Raw genomic sequence first — 18748 nt, 5'->3', positions numbered from 1 at the left:
GCTTAAAAAAACAAAGACAGAAGCTTGTGAGGAAGAACTGGAGCTGGCTCGCTTCCATGCTAACTGAGAAGCACAAATCTGGTTTCCTAATGATAGCTGTAGATAAAATACAGGTAGCTAGTAGCTTCAAGATATCTCCTGCGGCTATCTTCTAAGCACACAGGATTTGGAAATGGTTCTCAGCAGCAGTAATACACAATATGCGTTTCCTCCCCTCCCTCTGTGTAATACTAAGTGTTGCCGGACCCTCTTATTTAAGAAACTTGAAATTAAAGCCTCATGTGAGAATATTCTGTCTGGAGTCTTTTAATTTCCTGCGTGATGCATCTTTGTAACAAAATTCATAAAACCTCATAGTCTCAGAATGGCTTCTCCGGTCTGCCGACCGCTTCTGGTGCTTTACACACGACACTGTTTGTATTTTTGCATCGACAACCAGGTCGGCTTGCCTGGTCATAGCATTTCTGTGAAAGTTTTACGCACCCAGTGGCTGGAAGATAGCAAAGCAAGCAAGGAAGGAACAATGATAAGGCACTCATAAAAGACCAGCGAGCACAGCAGTTGGAGTGAGAGCAAGAACATGGGTGATCTGCACAGGAGCCTTCATCATCTTCGTTGGTGCAGTGGTAGAAGACGCCCTTGACCAGACACATACAAGTTGAGTAGTTGACCAGATTCTGTGCTGAGCACAGATATTCTTGGTTGCAAACCCAGCAGGAAGGTAAGGTCCGTGGGGTAGTACAGTCTTTGCATTTACATTTACCACAGGCCTCACAAAGTAGATAGTGCTTGTCTAGTTCTTGAGCCACAGGGCCTTTGACATCCTGAGGCTTACAATTGATCACTTTAGGCTGTATCCTTACAGCTCTGGGTGGCGACTGATCCACCACTGGAGGTGGAGCCATGTGATCCAAGAGTCTCTGATCTGAAGAAGTGCTACTGCTGCTGCTAATTGAACTGGGACGCCCGCTGAATGATATCCAAGGGTGTGTAATATCTGCCTCACACCTTTGCAAATGCTGATTGACAAGCATTGGCTCATGAGGACCCCTATTGAGTTTCTGACTGGCCAGCTGGCTTAGAGCTGGGTTGTCAATATAATCATTTTCAAGATGAGTGGTTTTCATCTGATCAATAGGCAGGATGGTAAGTGGGTGCTGTAACCTCCCATAGGGAACTCGACCATCCAACAGAGGCTGCACCATAACTGCATTGGGCACAACGGTGATGCTGTGAGGAATCCTGGAATCCATTGGCCTACGCTCTGAGTGATATGAGTATCTCTTAGAAAATCTGAAAAACAAAACAACAAAAACAGTCTTTTTAATGTCCTGTAACGTTGCAAAGCAAAATATTTGAAGCAAAGCTTAAGACATGGTTGTCAGACAAGAAGAGATCACACAGGAAAAAGGGAAGACAACCATTTCGATGCACATTAAGCTTAGGAGGCCATAAGAGTAGAAAGACAACTGACACTGGATCCTATATGCTACAATCTTCTGTCTACAAATATAATATTATTACTTTTATAATATTTAAAATTCATTTAGCAATAATTCTTTATTACAATCTGAGATTATACTGTGAATTGTGATACAAACTAGAATAACGAAAGACGGCCAAACACAATGACTGGAAGTTACCTAAGTATATGGGAAGCCAAACCAGAAGAGATAAGTCCATCTGGCCTCACAATTTACAACCTGTTAATGAGTTCAGGAGATAACTATACCCACACATTCTGTTTTTTTCAGCCATATTTTACAAGATACATCCCTGAAACTTCCTTGACTAGGCACATTGCGTGGACTTCGATACTTTACCATGTGTGAGGTTCCCAGTGAAATGCAGAATTAGATAAAAGTAACTTAAACGCCTTTGAATAACTCACTGAGAATAGGTACAAAATGTATTGGTTACACTGATTTAAAGGTCCCCATATACATTAGACTAATGACGGCTAAACACTCGAATATGGACGGGCTGAGCTGACAATCTAATGTGTATGGGGCGCTGTCCGACAGATCATCTGAAGACATGTTGATCGTGCATGCTCAATTTCAGACTGTGGTTCCCATCGTTCTCCCTTAGAAAAGTTGACGGCTGACGTGTCAGTCGGTGGCTTTCTCGTAGAGAACACAGAAGTACTCAGCTGAGCGAGAGCTGCTGTGTATGTGGAATTGTCGGCTGACAGCCATTTGCTGTATATGGCCAACCTAAAATTTGGTAGCTAAAAATCAATTAATGCCCCTCGCTCAACCCTATGCCTAAATGCTACAAAATCACATACATCATGCCTTTATAGAAACGTACTTCTACTACTTGCTTATATAGGCACCATTAATTCCACAGTGTTTTACGTTTATCATCATCATTGTCCCTACCGGTTCACAATCTAAATTCCCTATCAGTATGTCTCTGGAGTGTGAGAGGAAACCAGAGAACCAGGAGGAAACCCACGCAAACAGGAGGAGAACATACAAACTCCTTGGAGATGTTGCCCTTGATGGGATTCGAACCCAGTGCTGCAACGTTACAGTATTAACCACTGAGCCAACGTGCTACACAGCACCTTAAAACACTAGCAGAAAAGCATCCTAGCAGAATAATTAATACATGCATAAAAGATCAGTCTAAATGAAAAACAAAAAGTTGCAGAAAAAGATGTTTTTACAGAGACACTAGATTTTCCTACAAACCCCACACACACTTTTTGCCATACCTCTCCACAGATGTGCACATTTCGGGTCGTTAACATGCAGAACGCTCTTCATACCAGGTCACAACAACAAGCACATTTTCATAGAATGGCTGACTCGTTGTGTTGCTTTAGTTTCTGATTTCATCGAAAGAGAGCAGTTCAGAACTGGAATCTATCCAGTTACCCAACAGCTACGCAAGTCAAAAGAGCACAGGAAGCAACTAAGCTTAAATCAAAGAGCGGATACGGCCCGGCTCCAATTTAGAAAGTGCACATTGTTTTCTATGAGACGTAGTGCTTCCTTGTCGAGCGACTTTTTTATTTGTAAGCGCTGTTTGAGAACCACTTAAAGGGGAAGTGCACATACAGGATTAATTTAACTGGCGCATCATAGGAAAACATTTCAAGTAATTACAGTAAAAAAAAAAGAAGTGAAAATAACAAAGGGCTATAATTGACATGTCAAAATGCAAGTTGTGTCATCTAATTACAGCTCCTAAAGGTGTTTCCCAGTGACATGAGTTTCCTACAGAATTTCAGAAAGGAACGCAAAAGGCTTTAGGATTTCCCCAATAAAAAAAAGTAATAAAATAAGTACTATATCACTGTATTACTAGGAATAATTTTTTACATACCAATCTAGATGTTAGTTCCTGTAGGAACTCCAATTTGGTTTTCCAGTGACTTATATAAAAGGGATTGATAATAAAACAACTGAAACTTTTTCAGGAGTGGAAAATATCTTATGTTTTCTGATAACACAACATTTAATAAATTAGTCTGAGTTTTATAATCTTATAATCTTTTAAAAACTTTTTCAGGAGTGGAAAATATATTTTTTGGTAACATAACATTTAATAAATGAGTCTGAGTTTTATAATCCTTCTATTTATACAAAATATTATCAAAGATGGAGAGATAGAAAATATACAGCTACGATCAGTGCCATCTGATGTAAGTAGAAAAGCTTTGTTGTACAATCTTCATTACTGTACAGGGGAAAAGAATTCTCCCTCATGTCACCAAGCTGTCTATGACTCTCACTGTGATGTTTAATAGCTACACCTAACAAAAAAAATAATAATTCAGAGAAAAGCAGTATATAACACCCTGGATCTCAGTTGCCAGCGGCATAATAGGTTTTCACTGAGCTACAAAAACAGGAAGCCATTTCTCATTATGTTTATGAGGCTACTGTGTTCTGATCGATTACATATGCAACACGCTGGGCTTATGACAAAGCAGGTGACTCCAAAGCATTTACAAGCTGATGCTCCTACTGCATCCACATCTGCAATCACAGCTGTTACAGCCCGAACACCCCCTCCCATTAGATAAAATGGCCACTTTACGCCCCCCCCCCCCCCCCGTTAAAACTTGTCGACCCTTTTTAAGACCCTTAATACTGCAACTATAATTACAGACTGCTGAACTATATACATAGTAGACTTACTCTCACCAAATCTGGAATTTGAGCTTTCACTAAGAGCTCTGCTTCAATGTTTTTTTTTTTAATTGTTTTTTTTTTTAGGTAGGTAGATCCTGAACACTCGGGGATGTAGAAATGGTTATATTGATTTTTCAGACTTCCATTTGTTATTATAGTCATTGTATTGGAAATATGACCTTAGATTAACATACTACTTGCAGTAAAAAAAATTAAACGCTGTTGGTAACCCGTGCCATAAAAGACATGTTGACACTTCTTTTAAGTACTGCGTAGAATTTGAAACCCTGTGCAAAAGAACATAAGAACATGTGGCCTGTCTATAACAGGATATGTTAAATGTAGCAAAAGATATGGAGAGGTGGACTGAACCCTACCATCTAATTGACTACTTCCTCCTCTCAACTTGTCAGTCACACAGGGCAATAATAGCTCTGACACATCCACATCCTTTAGGAGATAACTGATAATCTGCCAGACATTGATAAGAATGACACATCACCTACTGAACTAGGAAACTGCAACTATCTGCTAATTGTCACTCAGCACAAACCAGATGCTGGCGCTAAAGTCACTTCCATGTTACTCTATATGCAAACCGAATTAACGGCAACCTTCCAGCATTTGGCTAATGGCGCACAGTCCAGAAGTTAAATGTGAACTCTTACTAGGGTGTCCTTATGGTCTAATAAAATAGAAGGAACATGTAGATGATTGACACCACTGCGGTAAATTCTGCTCATTCATTGCCTTTTATTTCATTTACCCATATACCGTCATAATAAAATATGTCAATCAAACAATACCTGATAGTACATGCACACTTTACACATATCCTTCATTACACCAATACTGTACTACTAAACCAACTATATTTTACAACAAAGTATTATACCAGCTATACTATATAGTACTATACCAACTATACCATACTATATAGCACTGTACCAACGATACCATACTATATAGTACTATATCATACTATATAGCACTATACCAACTATAACATACTATATAGCACTATACCAACTATACCATACTATATAGTACTATATCATACTATATAGTACTATACCAACTATAACATACTATATAGTACTATACCAACTATAACATACTATATAGCACTGTACCATACTATAACATACTAGATAGCACTATACCAACTATAACATACTATATAGCACTATACCAACGATACCATACTATATAGTACTATATCATACTATATAGTACTATACCAACTATAACATACTATATAGCACTATACCATACTATAACATACTAGATAGCACTATACCAACTATACCATACTATATAGTACTATATCATACTATATAGCACTATACCAACTATACCATACTAAATAGCACTATACCAACGATACAATACTATATAGTACTACACCATACACACTAGTAACAGTCAGGGCGTCAAACTGCCACTGCAGAAATAAAAAAAAAGTTGAAACACCTTGGTTGACACATGACATGGCAAATTCATATCTATCCATCTATCTATCCCATATCTATTTATCTATCTATCCCATAGCTATCTATTTATCTATCTATCTATCTATCTATCTATCTATCCCATTTCTATCTATCCAACATCTATCTATCCAACATCTATCTATCCAACATCTATCTATCTATCTATCTATCTATCTATCTATCTATCTATCTATCTATCTATCTATCTATCTATCTATCTATCTATCTATCCCACATCTATCTATCTATCTATCTATCTATCTATCTAATATCTATCTAATATCTATCTATCCAACATCTATCTATCTATCTATCTATCTATCTATCTATCTATCTATCTATCTATCTATCTATCTATCTATCTGAACCCTATATAGACACATTGCACCAAAAGGGATCGTACCAAAACAAATCTTTATTGGACAAAATACACAAATAAAATGGTAACAATAGTGATTGGGATACTCTGAAGGTGACAGCTACACCAGAGCCGCAGGCAAGAGGAAAAAAGACATGCTTGATATCAATATAAGAGAAAGCCACCTCTGTATTAGTGCATATATACTAGTGAACCACAAAGTTATAACACTAGGCTGGTGAAAAACGTCCAGTAAGCACATAACACCAGAGCAAGGAAATAGTATAAAGTTACAGGAGCATAATTACCTCAAAACCTGCGGCGCCACCCCTACGCGCGTTTCGGCGTGCGTGCCTTCTTCCGGGGGACTCCCCCGGAAGAAGGCACGCACGCCGAAACGCGCGTAGGGGTGGCGCCGCAGGTTTTGAGGTAATTATGCTCCTGTAACTTTATACTATTTCCTTGCTCTGGTGTTATGTGCTTACTGGACGTTTTTCACCAGCCTAGTGTTATAACTTTGTGGTTCACTAGTATATATGCACTAATACAGAGGTGGCTTTCTCTTATATTGATATCAAGCATGTCTTTTTTCCTCTTGCCTGCGGCTCTGGTGTAGCTGTCACCTTCAGAGTATCCCAATCACTATTGTTACCATTTTATTTGTGTATTTTGTCCAATAAAGATTTGTTTTGGTACGATCCCTTTTGGTGCAATGTGTCTATATAGGGTTCAGTTATTGTAGTTGCATGGGATTTCTTTTGCGAGTAATCTCCCATACAGGCACAGGTGTCTTATCACACACTGTGTATTGTGTATCATTTTTGGTTTACCTATCTATCTATCTATCTATCTATCCCACATCTATCTATCTATCTATCTATCTATCTATCTATCTATCTATCTATCTATCTATCTATCTATCTATCTACACACACATTACACATATATATGATACTATTAATATATAGTATCATATGCCTGTATATAAGCACATGTTAAATATATATATATATATATATTGAGCAGTTACAATTCCTCTAATTGTAGAGATATTCCTGCTGCTACACCATTTACCAGGGATTTCATTAAGGCGAACTCTTGGCATCAATAAAATAGGAAAAATGCTTACTATGAAAAACACAGTAAAAACTCATGAATGAACCTCCACTCGGGATGGCAGAGCCGCCTGCAGTAAATGATGCCTTCAATGGCTCTATAATTAGCTATATGCTGAATGGATGAGTTACTACACAATTGTCCTTAGGAATGGTGAAATGCAGGGTACTAGTCGCCCATAAATCAGCCTTCGAATAACACAATCATTAGGATTTTCTATAATAAACTGTAATGTGAACAGCACCGGTCACAGTCATGAATACCAAACATATAACACGACCGGCAACATAACACAATTAAGCATTTGACGTTAATTTTACCGCATCTCATCCCTTTCCCCTTTTTTTTAATACACAGCATGAAAATGTGTCGCATCAGTCCGATTTTGCCCAATGATTGCTCCCTCATGACACCACAACTGGCACAACCTGGCCCTGGCTGCACACAACAGACATTCTTACAAATCCGTACTGCGCCATAGAAACTAAATGTGACTCCTCGCGAATAACGTAAGCTCCTACAAAGCCTGATTGCATATTTAACCCTTCACTGCCAAGTCTCGCCCTACGCTTCTGGCTGCAATCAGATGAGGCGACGCAGTGTCCCTTTAAAACGAGCAGCTTCGTAAACGCTTAAACGTTAACTGAAGATAAGGTCTGCAAAAAAAAAAAAAAACAGCATCTGCTGGGGGATTTTATAAGGAGGGAATAACCGCATACACATAGGTGGCTGATAAAAGCCGTATATTCCTATAGATCTTCTATTATGGCCTGCAATACAGAACAACCACTGTCTGAGCAATTCTCTAGTCTGCCATATATGTGACCATCCTCTGTAAATGTAGAGCAGACCCACCCTAGACGCTATATATATATATATATATATATATATATATATATATATATATATATATATATATATATATATATAGCGTAGATTGTCCATGAAATGATGGGAACCCCAATCCTGCAGGAGAAGCTGCAGCAGCAGAGCAGCCCGGCCTGGATGTGCGATGTGTCTGCCAGCTCTAGGCCTTCTCTCCAGAAACCGAAAATCGCCCCATTCCTGCCCCTCAGACATGTAATCCCCCCACAGACCCCATCCCAGAGGCAGTGCATGGAGCTGACATGCAGGATTGCAGGCTCTGGGGCTGCGCACACAAGCAATCCATGCTCGCCTGCCCAGAAATAATGCATCCTGCGTCATCACTGGTGCTAATGGGACCTGGGGGGCGATCTGCAGCCCTGACAGCGCACATCTGACCACAGGGACATCTGACAGCTCCCATCCCACCGACAACAATTCCTCCATGGCGCAGATCTAGCAGGGGACCGCTGATCGGAGGGGGATCGCTGATCGGAGGGGGATCGGCCCGACCACCACTAGCGCTCTGCAGTAGGCCATCGGGTGTCATCTCCGCTCACAGTGCAGAAAACTAATGTATGAGAGATACTGCAGGTCAATAGTGATGGCTGAGGACCCTGGGGGTCGCCGTGGCAGACCATCTGCGGGGGGCGTCGGGCACCAGGCATGCACATTACGATTGCTCCTCTCCTGACACGATCGCATGCTCTGCATTACTGGTGCAGGGAGCTGGGGTCTCCCTCCCCCTATAACAGATCAGCAGCATACAATAGCAGAAGCCCCCCACTCCAGCAGCCCACTAAATGTGCACCCTGCATGAATCCGCATCAACCACACCGAATCCAGACCGCTCTTACTTGTGAGGCTGCAGCAAAGCTCATGACTCAATTCTCAGACAATGTCAGATTTCCTTAGCAGTGGACATGGGAATCCTCAGCACAAGTCCTGGTGATCCAGGCTGCATAGCTCCTCCGCTGTCAGCTCGCTTTTTGCTTTCGATGTTGCAACTCCCTGGGAAAATGGCTTTTTTATGAATGGGAGGGATAAGCCGTAAAGCGCATGCGCCTCAATCCCACACACTTCTTATGAATGGGAGGGAAGAGGCCGGAGCGCAGGCGCGCATCCCCCCCACCCCGCCGCACGATTCTTATGAATGGGGTGGGCGCAGAGCACAAGTGCGCTTGCGCATAACCTGATTTCTTTATGAATGGAGACCGGAACCTAACCTGTGTGTTCACTGCGAGCGGAGCAGTGTTTTATGAATGGGAGTCAGCTGAATAAATCGCGCGTGTACAGCAGGCCCTGGGGGGATGAGGGGGAGGGGAGGGAGGAGGGAGCTCCGCGGCCAGCACGGCAGATGAGCCATCCTGTGGGCTAGAAATAGCCTGTCACCGCTGATGTCTGTGGCCGGCCGCCGGTGTGCGCCGGATCGTGTGCGCAGCTCTGTACCTGGCAGCCATCATCCTCCCCCATCACTGGGGCACTACGTGGGCGGAAGCCTCCTGCTCCTGACCAAACAAGGGCCGACGTGCCAGGCTCAGGAAGGATGCCCACCCACTGGGGGTCAGTCAGCACCTACCCCAGGGAAACAATGGGGATGACACTGATCCCTGTCTGCACTGCTGACCCCCCGTACAGTGTATATAGTATCCGCTCTGCTGACCCCTCTGTACAGTGTATATAGTATCCGTACTGCTGACCCCTCTGTAACAGTGTATATAGTGTCCGCACTGCTGACCCCCTGTACAGTGTATATAGTATCCGCACTGCTGACCCCCTGTACAGTGTATATAGTATCCGCTCTGCTGACCCCCTGTACAGTGTATATAGTATCCGCACTGCTGACCCCCCCGTACAGTGTATATAATATCCGCACTGCTGACCCCCCCGTACAGTGTATATAATATCCGTACTGCTGACCCCTCTGTAACAGTGTATATAGTATCCGTACTGCTGACCCCCTGTACAGTGTATATAGTATCCGCACTGCTGACCCCCTGTACAGTGTATATAGTATCCGCACTGCTGACCCCCTGTACAGTGTATATAGTATCCGCACTGCTGACCCCCTGTACAGTGTATATAGTATCCGTACTGCTGACCCCCTGTACAGTGTATATAGTATCAGCACTGCTGACCCCCTGTACAGTGTATATAGTATCCGCACTGCTGACCCCCTGTACAGTGTATATAGTATCCGCAGTGCTGACCCCCTGTACAGTGTATATAGTATCCGCACTGCTGACCCCCTGTACAGTATATATAGTATCCGCACTGCTGACCCCCTGTACAGTATATATAGTATCCGCACTGCTGACCCCCTGTACAGTGTATATAGTATCAGCACTGCTGACCCCCTGTACAGTGTATATAGTATCCGCACTGCTGACCCCCTGTACAGTATATATAGTATCCGCACTGCTGACCCCCTGTACAGTGTATATAGTATCAGCACTGCTGACCCCCTGTACAGTGTATATAGTATCCGCACTGCTGACCCCCTGTACAGTATATATATATAGTATCCGCACTGCTGACCCCCCCGTACAGTGTATGTAATATCCGCACTGCTGACCCCCCCGTACAGTGTATATAATATCCGCACTGCTGACCCCCCGTACAGTGTGTATAGTATCCGCTCTGCTGACCCCTCTGTACAGTGTATATAGTATCCGCACTGCTGACCCCTCTGTACAGTGTATATAGTATCCGTACTGCTGACCCCTCTGTAACAGTGTATATAGTGTCCGCACTGCTGACCCCCTGTACAGTGTATATAGTATCCGCACTGCTGACCCCCCGTACAGTGTGTATAGTATCCGCTCTGCTGACCCCTCTGTACAGTGTATATAGTATCCGCACTGCTGACCCCTCTGTACAGTGTATATAGTATCCGTACTGCTGACCCCTCTGTAACAGTGTATATAGTGTCCGCACTGCTGACCCCCTGTACAGTGTATATAGTATCCGCACTGCTGACCCCCTGTACAGTGTATATAGTATCAGCACTGCTGACCCCCTGTACAGTGTATATAGTATCCGCACTGCTGACCCCCTGTACAGTATATATATATAGTATCCGCACTGCTGACCCCCTGTACAGTATATATAGTATCCGCACTGCTGACCCCCCGTACAGTGTATATAGTATCCACACTGCTGACCCCCTGTACAGTGTATATAGTATCCGCACTGCTGACCCCCTGTACAGTGTATATAGTATCCGCACTGCTGACCCCCTGTACAGTGTATATAGTATCCGCACTGCTGACCCCCTGTACAGTGTATATAGTATCTGCACTGCTGACCCCCGTACAGTGTATATAGTATCCACACTGCTGACCCCCTGTACAGTGTATATAGTATCCGCACTGCTGACCCCCTGTACAGTGTATATAGTATCCGCACTGCTGACCCCCTGTACAGTGTATATAGTATCCGCACTGCTGACCCCCTGTACAGTGTATATAGTATCCGTACTGCTGACCCCCTGTACAGTGTATATAGTATCAGCACTGCTGACCCCCTGTACAGTGTATATAGTATCCGCACTGCTGACCCCCTGTACAGTGTATATAGTATCCGCAGTGCTGACCCCCTGTACAGTGTATATAGTATCCGCACTGCTGACCCCCTGTACAGTATATATAGTATCCGCACTGCTGACCCCCTGTACAGTATATATAGTATCCGCACTGCTGACCCCCTGTACAGTGTATATAGTATCAGCACTGCTGACCCCCTGTACAGTGTATATAGTATCCGCACTGCTGACCCCCTGTACAGTATATATAGTATCCGCACTGCTGACCCCCTGTACAGTGTATATAGTATCAGCACTGCTGACCCCCTGTACAGTGTATATAGTATCCGCACTGCTGACCCCCTGTACAGTATATATATATAGTATCCGCACTGCTGACCCCCCCGTACAGTGTATATAATATCCGCACTGCTGACCCCCCCGTACAGTGTATATAATATCCGCACTGCTGACCCCCCGTACAGTGTGTATAGTATCCGCTCTGCTGACCCCTCTGTACAGTGTATATAGTATCCGCACTGCTGACCCCTCTGTACAGTGTATATAGTATCCGTACTGCTGACCCCTCTGTAACAGTGTATATAGTGTCCGCACTGCTGACCCCCTGTACAGTGTATATAGTATCCGCACTGCTGACCCCCCGTACAGTGTGTATAGTATCCGCTCTGCTGACCCCTCTGTACAGTGTATATAGTATCCGTACTGCTGACCCCTCTGTACAGTGTATATAGTATCCGTACTGCTGACCCCTCTGTAACAGTGTATATAGTGTCCGCACTGCTGACCCCCTGTACAGTGTATATAGTATCCGCACTGCTGACCCCCTGTACAGTGTATATAGTATCAGCACTGCTGACCCCCTGTACAGTGTATATAGTATCCGCACTGCTGACCCCCTGTACAGTATATATATATAGTATCCGCACTGCTGACCCCCTGTACAGTATATATAGTATCCGCACTGCTGACCCCCCGTACAGTGTATATAGTATCCGCACTGCTGACCCCCTGTACAGTGTATATAGTATCCGCACTGCTGACCCCCTGTACAGTGTATATAGTATCCGCACTGCTGACCCCCTGTACAGTGTATATAGTATCCGCACTGCTGACCCCCTGTACAGTGTATATAGTATCTGCACTGCTGACCCCCGTACAGTGTATATAGTATCCACACTGCTGACCCCCTGTACAGTGTATATAGTATCCGCACTGCTGACCCCCTGTACAGTGTATATAGTATCCGCACTGCTGACCCCCTGTACAGTGTATATAGTATCCGCGCTGCTGACCCCCTGTACAGTGTATATAGTATCAGCACTGCTGACCCCCTGTACAGTGTATATAGTATCCGCACTGCTGACCCCCTGTACAGTGTATATAGTATCCGCGCTGCTGACCCCCTGTACAGTGTATATAGTATCCGCACTGCTGACCCCCTGTACAGTGTATATAGTATCCGCACTGCTGACCCCCTGTACAGTGTATATAGTATCCGCACTGCTGACCCCCTGTACAGTGTATATAGTATCCGCACTGCTGACCCCCTGTACAGTATATATATATAGTATCCGCACTGCTGACCCCCTGTACAGTGTATATAGTATCTGCACTGCTGACCCCCTGTACAGTATATATAGTATCCGCACTGCTGACCCCCTGTACAGTGTATATAGTATCCACACTGCTGACCCCCTGTACAGTGTATATAGTATCCACACTGCTGACCCCCTGTACAGTGTATATAGTATCCGCACTGCTGACCCCCTGTACAGTATATATATATATTATCCGCACTGCTGACCCCCTGTACAGTGTATATAGTATCCACACTGCTGACCCCCTGTACAGTGTATATAGTATCCACACTGCTGACCCCCTGTACAGTGTATATAGTATCCGCACTGCTGACCCCCTGTACAGTATATATATATAGTATCCGCACTGCTGACCCCCTGTACAGTGTATATAGTATCTGCACTGCTGACCCCCTGTACAGTATATATAGTATCCACACTGCTGACCCCCTGTACAGTGTATATAGTATCCACACTGCTGACCCCCTGTACAGTGTATATAGTATCCACACTGCTGACCCCCTGTACAGTGTATATAGTATCCGCTCTGCTGACCCCCTGTACAGTGTATATAGTATCCGCACTGCTGACCCCCTGGACAGTGTATATAGTATCCGCACTGCTGACCCCCTGTACAGTGTATATAGTATCCGCACTGCTGACCCCCTGTACAGTGTATATAGTATCTGCACTGCTGACCCCCGTACAGTGTATATAGTATCCGCTCTGCTGACCCCCGTACAGTGTATATAGTATCCGCACTGCTGACCCCCTGTACAGTATATATAGTATCCGCACTGCTGACCCCCTGTACAGTGTATATAGTATCCGCACTGCTGACCCCCTGTACAGTGTATATAGTATCCGCACTGCTGACCCCCTGTACAGTGTATATAGTATCCGCACTGCTGACCCCCTGTACAGTGTATATAGTATCCGCACTGCTGACCCCCTGTACAGTGTATATAGTATCCGCACTGCTGACCCCCTGTACAGTATATATATATAGTATCCGCACTGCTGACCCCCTGTACAGTATATATAGTATCCACACTGCTGACCCCCTGTACATTGTATGTAGTATCCGCACTGCTGACCCCCTGTACAGTGTATATAGTATCCGCACTGCTGACCCCCTGTACAGTGTATATAGTATCCACACTGCTGACCTCTCTGTACAGTGTATATATAGTATCCGCACTGCTGACCTCTCTGTACAGTGTATATATAGTATCCGCACTGCTGACCCCCTGTACAGTGTATATAGTATCCGCACTGCTGACCCCCTGTACAGTGTATATAGTATCCGCTCTGCTGACCCCCTGTACAGTGTATATAGTATCCGCACTGCTGACCCGCTGGACAGTGTATATAGTATCCGCACTGCTGACCCCCTGTACAGTGTATATAGTATCCGCACTGCTGACCTCTCTGTACAGTGTATATATAGTATCTGCACTGCTGACCCCCTGTACAGTGTATATAGTATCTGCACTGCTGACCCCCTGGACAGTGTATATAGTATCCGCACTGCTGACCTCCTGGACAGTGTATATAGTATCTGCACTGCTGACCCCCTGGACAGTGTATATAGTATCCGCACTGCTGACCCCCTGGACAGTGTATATAGTATCCGCACTGCTGACCCCCTGTACAGTGTATATAGTATCCGTACTGCTGACCCCCTGTACAGTGTATAAAGTATCCGCACTGCTGACCCCCTTTACAGTGTATATAGTATCTGCACTGCTGACCCCTGTACAGTATATATAGTATCCGCACTGCTGACCCCCTGTACAGTGTATATAGTATCCGCACTGCTGACCCCCGTACAGTGTATATAGTATCCGCACTGCTGACCCCCTGTACAGTGTATATAGTATCCTCACTGCTGACCCCCTGTACAGTGTATATAGTATCCGCACTGCTGACCCCCTGTACAGTGTATATAGTATCCGCACTGCTGACCCCCTGTACAGTGTATATAGTATCCACACTGCTGACCCCCTGTACAGTGTATATAGTATCCGCTCTGCTGACCCCCTGTACAGTGTATATAGTATCCGCACTGCTGACCCCCTGGACAGTGTATATAGTATCTGCACTGCTGACCCCCTGGACAGTGTAAGTCTTTTTGCTTACTCTGCGTGGTTTTTTGTAGTCTTTTGTGCTGACCGCATAGTTCCCTTTTCTATCCTCTGACTATTTAGTGAAATATGGCCTCCTTTGCTAAAACCTGTTTCATTCCTGTGTTTGTGACTTTCGTCTTTACTCACAGTCAATATATGTGGGGGTCTGCCTTTACCTTTGGGGAATTTCTCTGAGGCAAGGTAAGGCTTCTATTTCTATCTTTAGGTGTAGTTAGCTCTTAGGCTGTGAAGAGGCGTCCAGGGAGAGTTAGGTACGCTCCACGGCTATTTCTAGTGTGTGTGATAGGAGTAGGGTTTGCGGTCAGCAGAGTTCCCACTTACCCAGAGCTAGTCCCGATTTTGAGTTTACTCATCAGGTCATTCCGGGTGCTCCTAACCACCAGGTCCATAACAGTACAGCTGGCCATAAAGTGTTAATGCATCTCAAAAGAGGGATAAGAGAAGTTCTGAACCCATTTTTTTTTCTTTGCAGTGTGTTTTGTCTCTCTTTTCCCCTTAACCTCTGGGTGGTTCAGGACTCAGGTGTAGATATGGATATTCAAGGTCTGTCCTCTTGTGTGGATCATCTCACTGCAAGGGTACAAAGCATTCAAGATTATGTAGTTCAGAATCCGATGTTAGAGCCTAGAATTCCAATTCCTGATTTGTTTTCTGGGGATAGATCTAAGTTTCTGAATTTCAAAAATAATTGTAAACTGTTTCTTGCTTTGAAACCCCGCTCCTCTGGTGACCCCATTCAGCAAGTAAAAATTATTATTTCTTTGTTGCGTGGCGACCCTCAAGACTGGGCATTCTCCCTTGCGCCAGGAGATCCTGCATTGCTTAATGTAGATGCGTTTTTTCTGGCGCTTGGATTGCTTTATGACGAACCGAATTCAGTGGATCAGGCAGAGAAAATCTTGCTAGCTTTGTGTCAGGGTCAGGATGAAGCGGAGATATATTGTCAGAAGTTTAGAAAATGGTCTGTGCTTACTCAATGGAATGAGTGTGCCCTGGCAGCAATTTTTAGAAAGGGTCTTTCTGAAGCCCTTAAGGATGTTATGGTGGGGTTCCCCACGCCTGCTGGTCTGAATGAATCAATGTCCTTGGCCATCCAAATTGATCGGCGTTTGCGCGAGAGCAAAATTGTGCACCATTTGGCGGTGTCCTCTGAGCAGAGGCCTGAGCTTATGCAATGTGATAGAACTTTGACCAGAACTGAACGGCAAGAACACAGACGTCAGAATAGGCTGTGTTTTTACTGTGGTGACCCCACTCATGCTATCTCTGATTGTCCTAAGCACACCAAGCGGTTCGCTAGGTCTGTCACCATTGGTACTGTACAGCCTAAATTTCTTTTGTCTGTTACTCTGATTTGCTCTTTGTCATCCTACTCGGTTATGGCATTTGTGGATTCAGGCGCTGCCCTGAATTTGATGGACTTGGAGTTTGCCAGGCGCTGTGGTTTTTTCTTGGAGCCTTTGCAGTATCCTATTCCATTAAGGGGAATTGATGCCACGCCGTTGGCCAAGAATAAACCTCAGTACTGGACTCAGTTGACCATGTGCATGGCTCCTGCACATCAGGAAGATATTCGCTTTTTGGTGTTGCATAATTTGCATGATGTGGTCGTGTTGGGTTTGCCATGGCTACAGGTTCATAATCCAGTATTGGATTGGAAATCAATGTCTGTGTCTAGTTGGGGTTGTCAAGGGGTACATGGCGATGTTCCGTTGGTGTCAGTTTCTGCTTCCACTCCTTCTGAAGTCCCTGAGTTTCTGTCGGATTACCAGGATGTATTTGATGAGCCCAAATCCAGTGTCCTACCCCCTCATAGGGATTGTGATTGTGCTATAAATTTGATTCCTGGTAGTAAGTTTCCTAAGGGCCGACTTTTTAATTTATCTGTGCCAGAGCACGCCGCTATGCGGAGTTATATAAATGAGTCCTTGGAGAAAGGGCATATTCGCCCGTCTTCATCACCGTTGGGAGCAGGGTTCTTTTTTGTGGCCAAGAAGGATGGTTCTCTGAGACCCTGTATAGATTACCGCCTTCTCAATAAAATCACGGTCAAATTTCAGTACCCTTTGCCTCTGCTGTCTGATTTGTTTGCTCGGATTAAGGGGGATAGTTGGTTCACCAAGATAGATCTTCGAGGGGTGTATAACCTTGTGCGTATTAAACAGGGCGATGAATGGAAAACAGCATTTAATACGCCCGAGGGCCATTTTGAGTACCTGGTAATGCCATTCGGGCTTTCAAATGCTCCATCTGTGTTTCAGTCCTTTATGAATGACATCTTTCGAAAGTATTTGGATAGATTCATGATTGTATATTTGGATGATATTTTGGTCTTTTCGGATGATTGGGAGTCTCATGTGAAACAGGTCAGAATGGTATTCCAGGTCCTTCGTGCTAATTCCTTGTTTGTGAAGGGGTCTAAATGTCTCTTCGGAGTTCAGAAGATTTCCTTTTTGGGCCTCATTTTTTCCCCTTCTGCTATCGAGATGGATCCTGTTAAAGTTCAGGCCATTTAAGATTGGACTCAACCTACATCTGTGAAGAGCCTCCAGAAATTCCTGGGCTTTGCTAATTTTTACCGTCGCTTCATCGCTAATTTTTCTAGTGTGGTTAAACCTTTGACTGATTTGACAAAGAAAGGTGCTGATGTGGTGAATTGGTCCTCTGCGGCCGTTGAGGCTTTTCAGGAGCTGAAATGTCGTTTTTCTTCGGCCCCTGTGTTGCGTCAGCCAGATGTTTCGCTTCCTTTTCAGGTCGAGGTTGATGCTTCTGAGATTGGAGCAGGGGCTGTTTTGTCTCAAAGAAGTTCTGATGGCTCTGTGATGAAGCCATGTGCCTTCTTTTCTAGAAAGTTTTCGCCTGCTGAGCGTAATTATGATGTTGGCAATCGGGAGCTGCTAGCTATGAAGTGGGCATTCGAGGAGTGGCGACATTGGCTTGAGGGAGCCAAGCACCTCATGGTGGTCTTGACGGATCACAAAAATCTGACTTATCTCGAGTCTGCCAAGCGGTTGAATCCTAGACAGGCTCGATGGTCGCTGTTTTTCTCCCGTTTCGATTTTGTGGTCTCATAACTTCCAGGTTCTAAGAATGTGAAGGCGGATGCCCTTTCTAGGAGTTTTGTGCCTGATTCTCCGGGAGTCCCTGAGCCGGCTGGTATTCTCAAAGAGGGGGTAATTCTGTCTGCCATCTCCCCTGATTTGCGGCGGGTGCTGCAGGAGTTTCAGGCTGATAGACCTGACCGTTGTCCAGCGGAGAAATTGTTTGTCCCTGATAGATGGACTAGCAGAGCTATTTCTGAGGTTCATTGCTCGGTGTTGGCTGGTCATCCTGGGATTTTTGGTACCAGAGATTTGGTGGCTAGGTCCTTTTGGTGGCCTTCCTTGTCACGGGATGTGCGTTCTTTTGTGCAGTCCTGTGGGACTTGTGCTCGGGCTAAGCCCTGCTGTTCTCGTGCCAGTGGGTTGCTTTTGCCCTTGCCAGTCCCGAAAAGGCCTT

At 44.5% G+C, this 18748-nt stretch overlaps 1 protein-coding gene across 1 annotated transcript; it reads right to left on the bottom strand.

The window, feature by feature from the left end:
* Positions 1–226: 226 nt before the first annotated feature.
* Positions 227–8974, bottom strand: SPRY4 (sprouty RTK signaling antagonist 4). The gene is made up of 2 exons (XM_077265844.1): positions 8837–8974; positions 227–1293 (listed from the first exon to the last, which is right to left on the bottom strand). The coding sequence occupies exon 2, from the start codon at positions 1251–1253 to the stop codon at positions 360–362; it is 894 nt and encodes a 297-aa protein (XP_077121959.1). The 5' UTR covers positions 1254–1293; positions 8837–8974; the 3' UTR covers positions 227–359.
* Positions 8975–18748: the final 9774 nt, after the last annotated feature.

Source organism: Ranitomeya variabilis, chromosome 5 (assembly GCF_051348905.1).
Source record: "Ranitomeya variabilis isolate aRanVar5 chromosome 5, aRanVar5.hap1, whole genome shotgun sequence".
NCBI lineage: Eukaryota > Metazoa > Chordata > Amphibia > Anura > Dendrobatidae > Ranitomeya > Ranitomeya variabilis.
Note: the sequence above shows the minus strand (reverse complement) of the source record. Positions and strands in the feature narration are given on the sequence as shown.

Coding starts and splice junctions, on each gene's coding strand:
- SPRY4 (XM_077265844.1), bottom strand. CDS start 1,253: ATGGATTCCAGGATTCCTCACAGCATCACCGTTGTGCCCAATGCAGTT.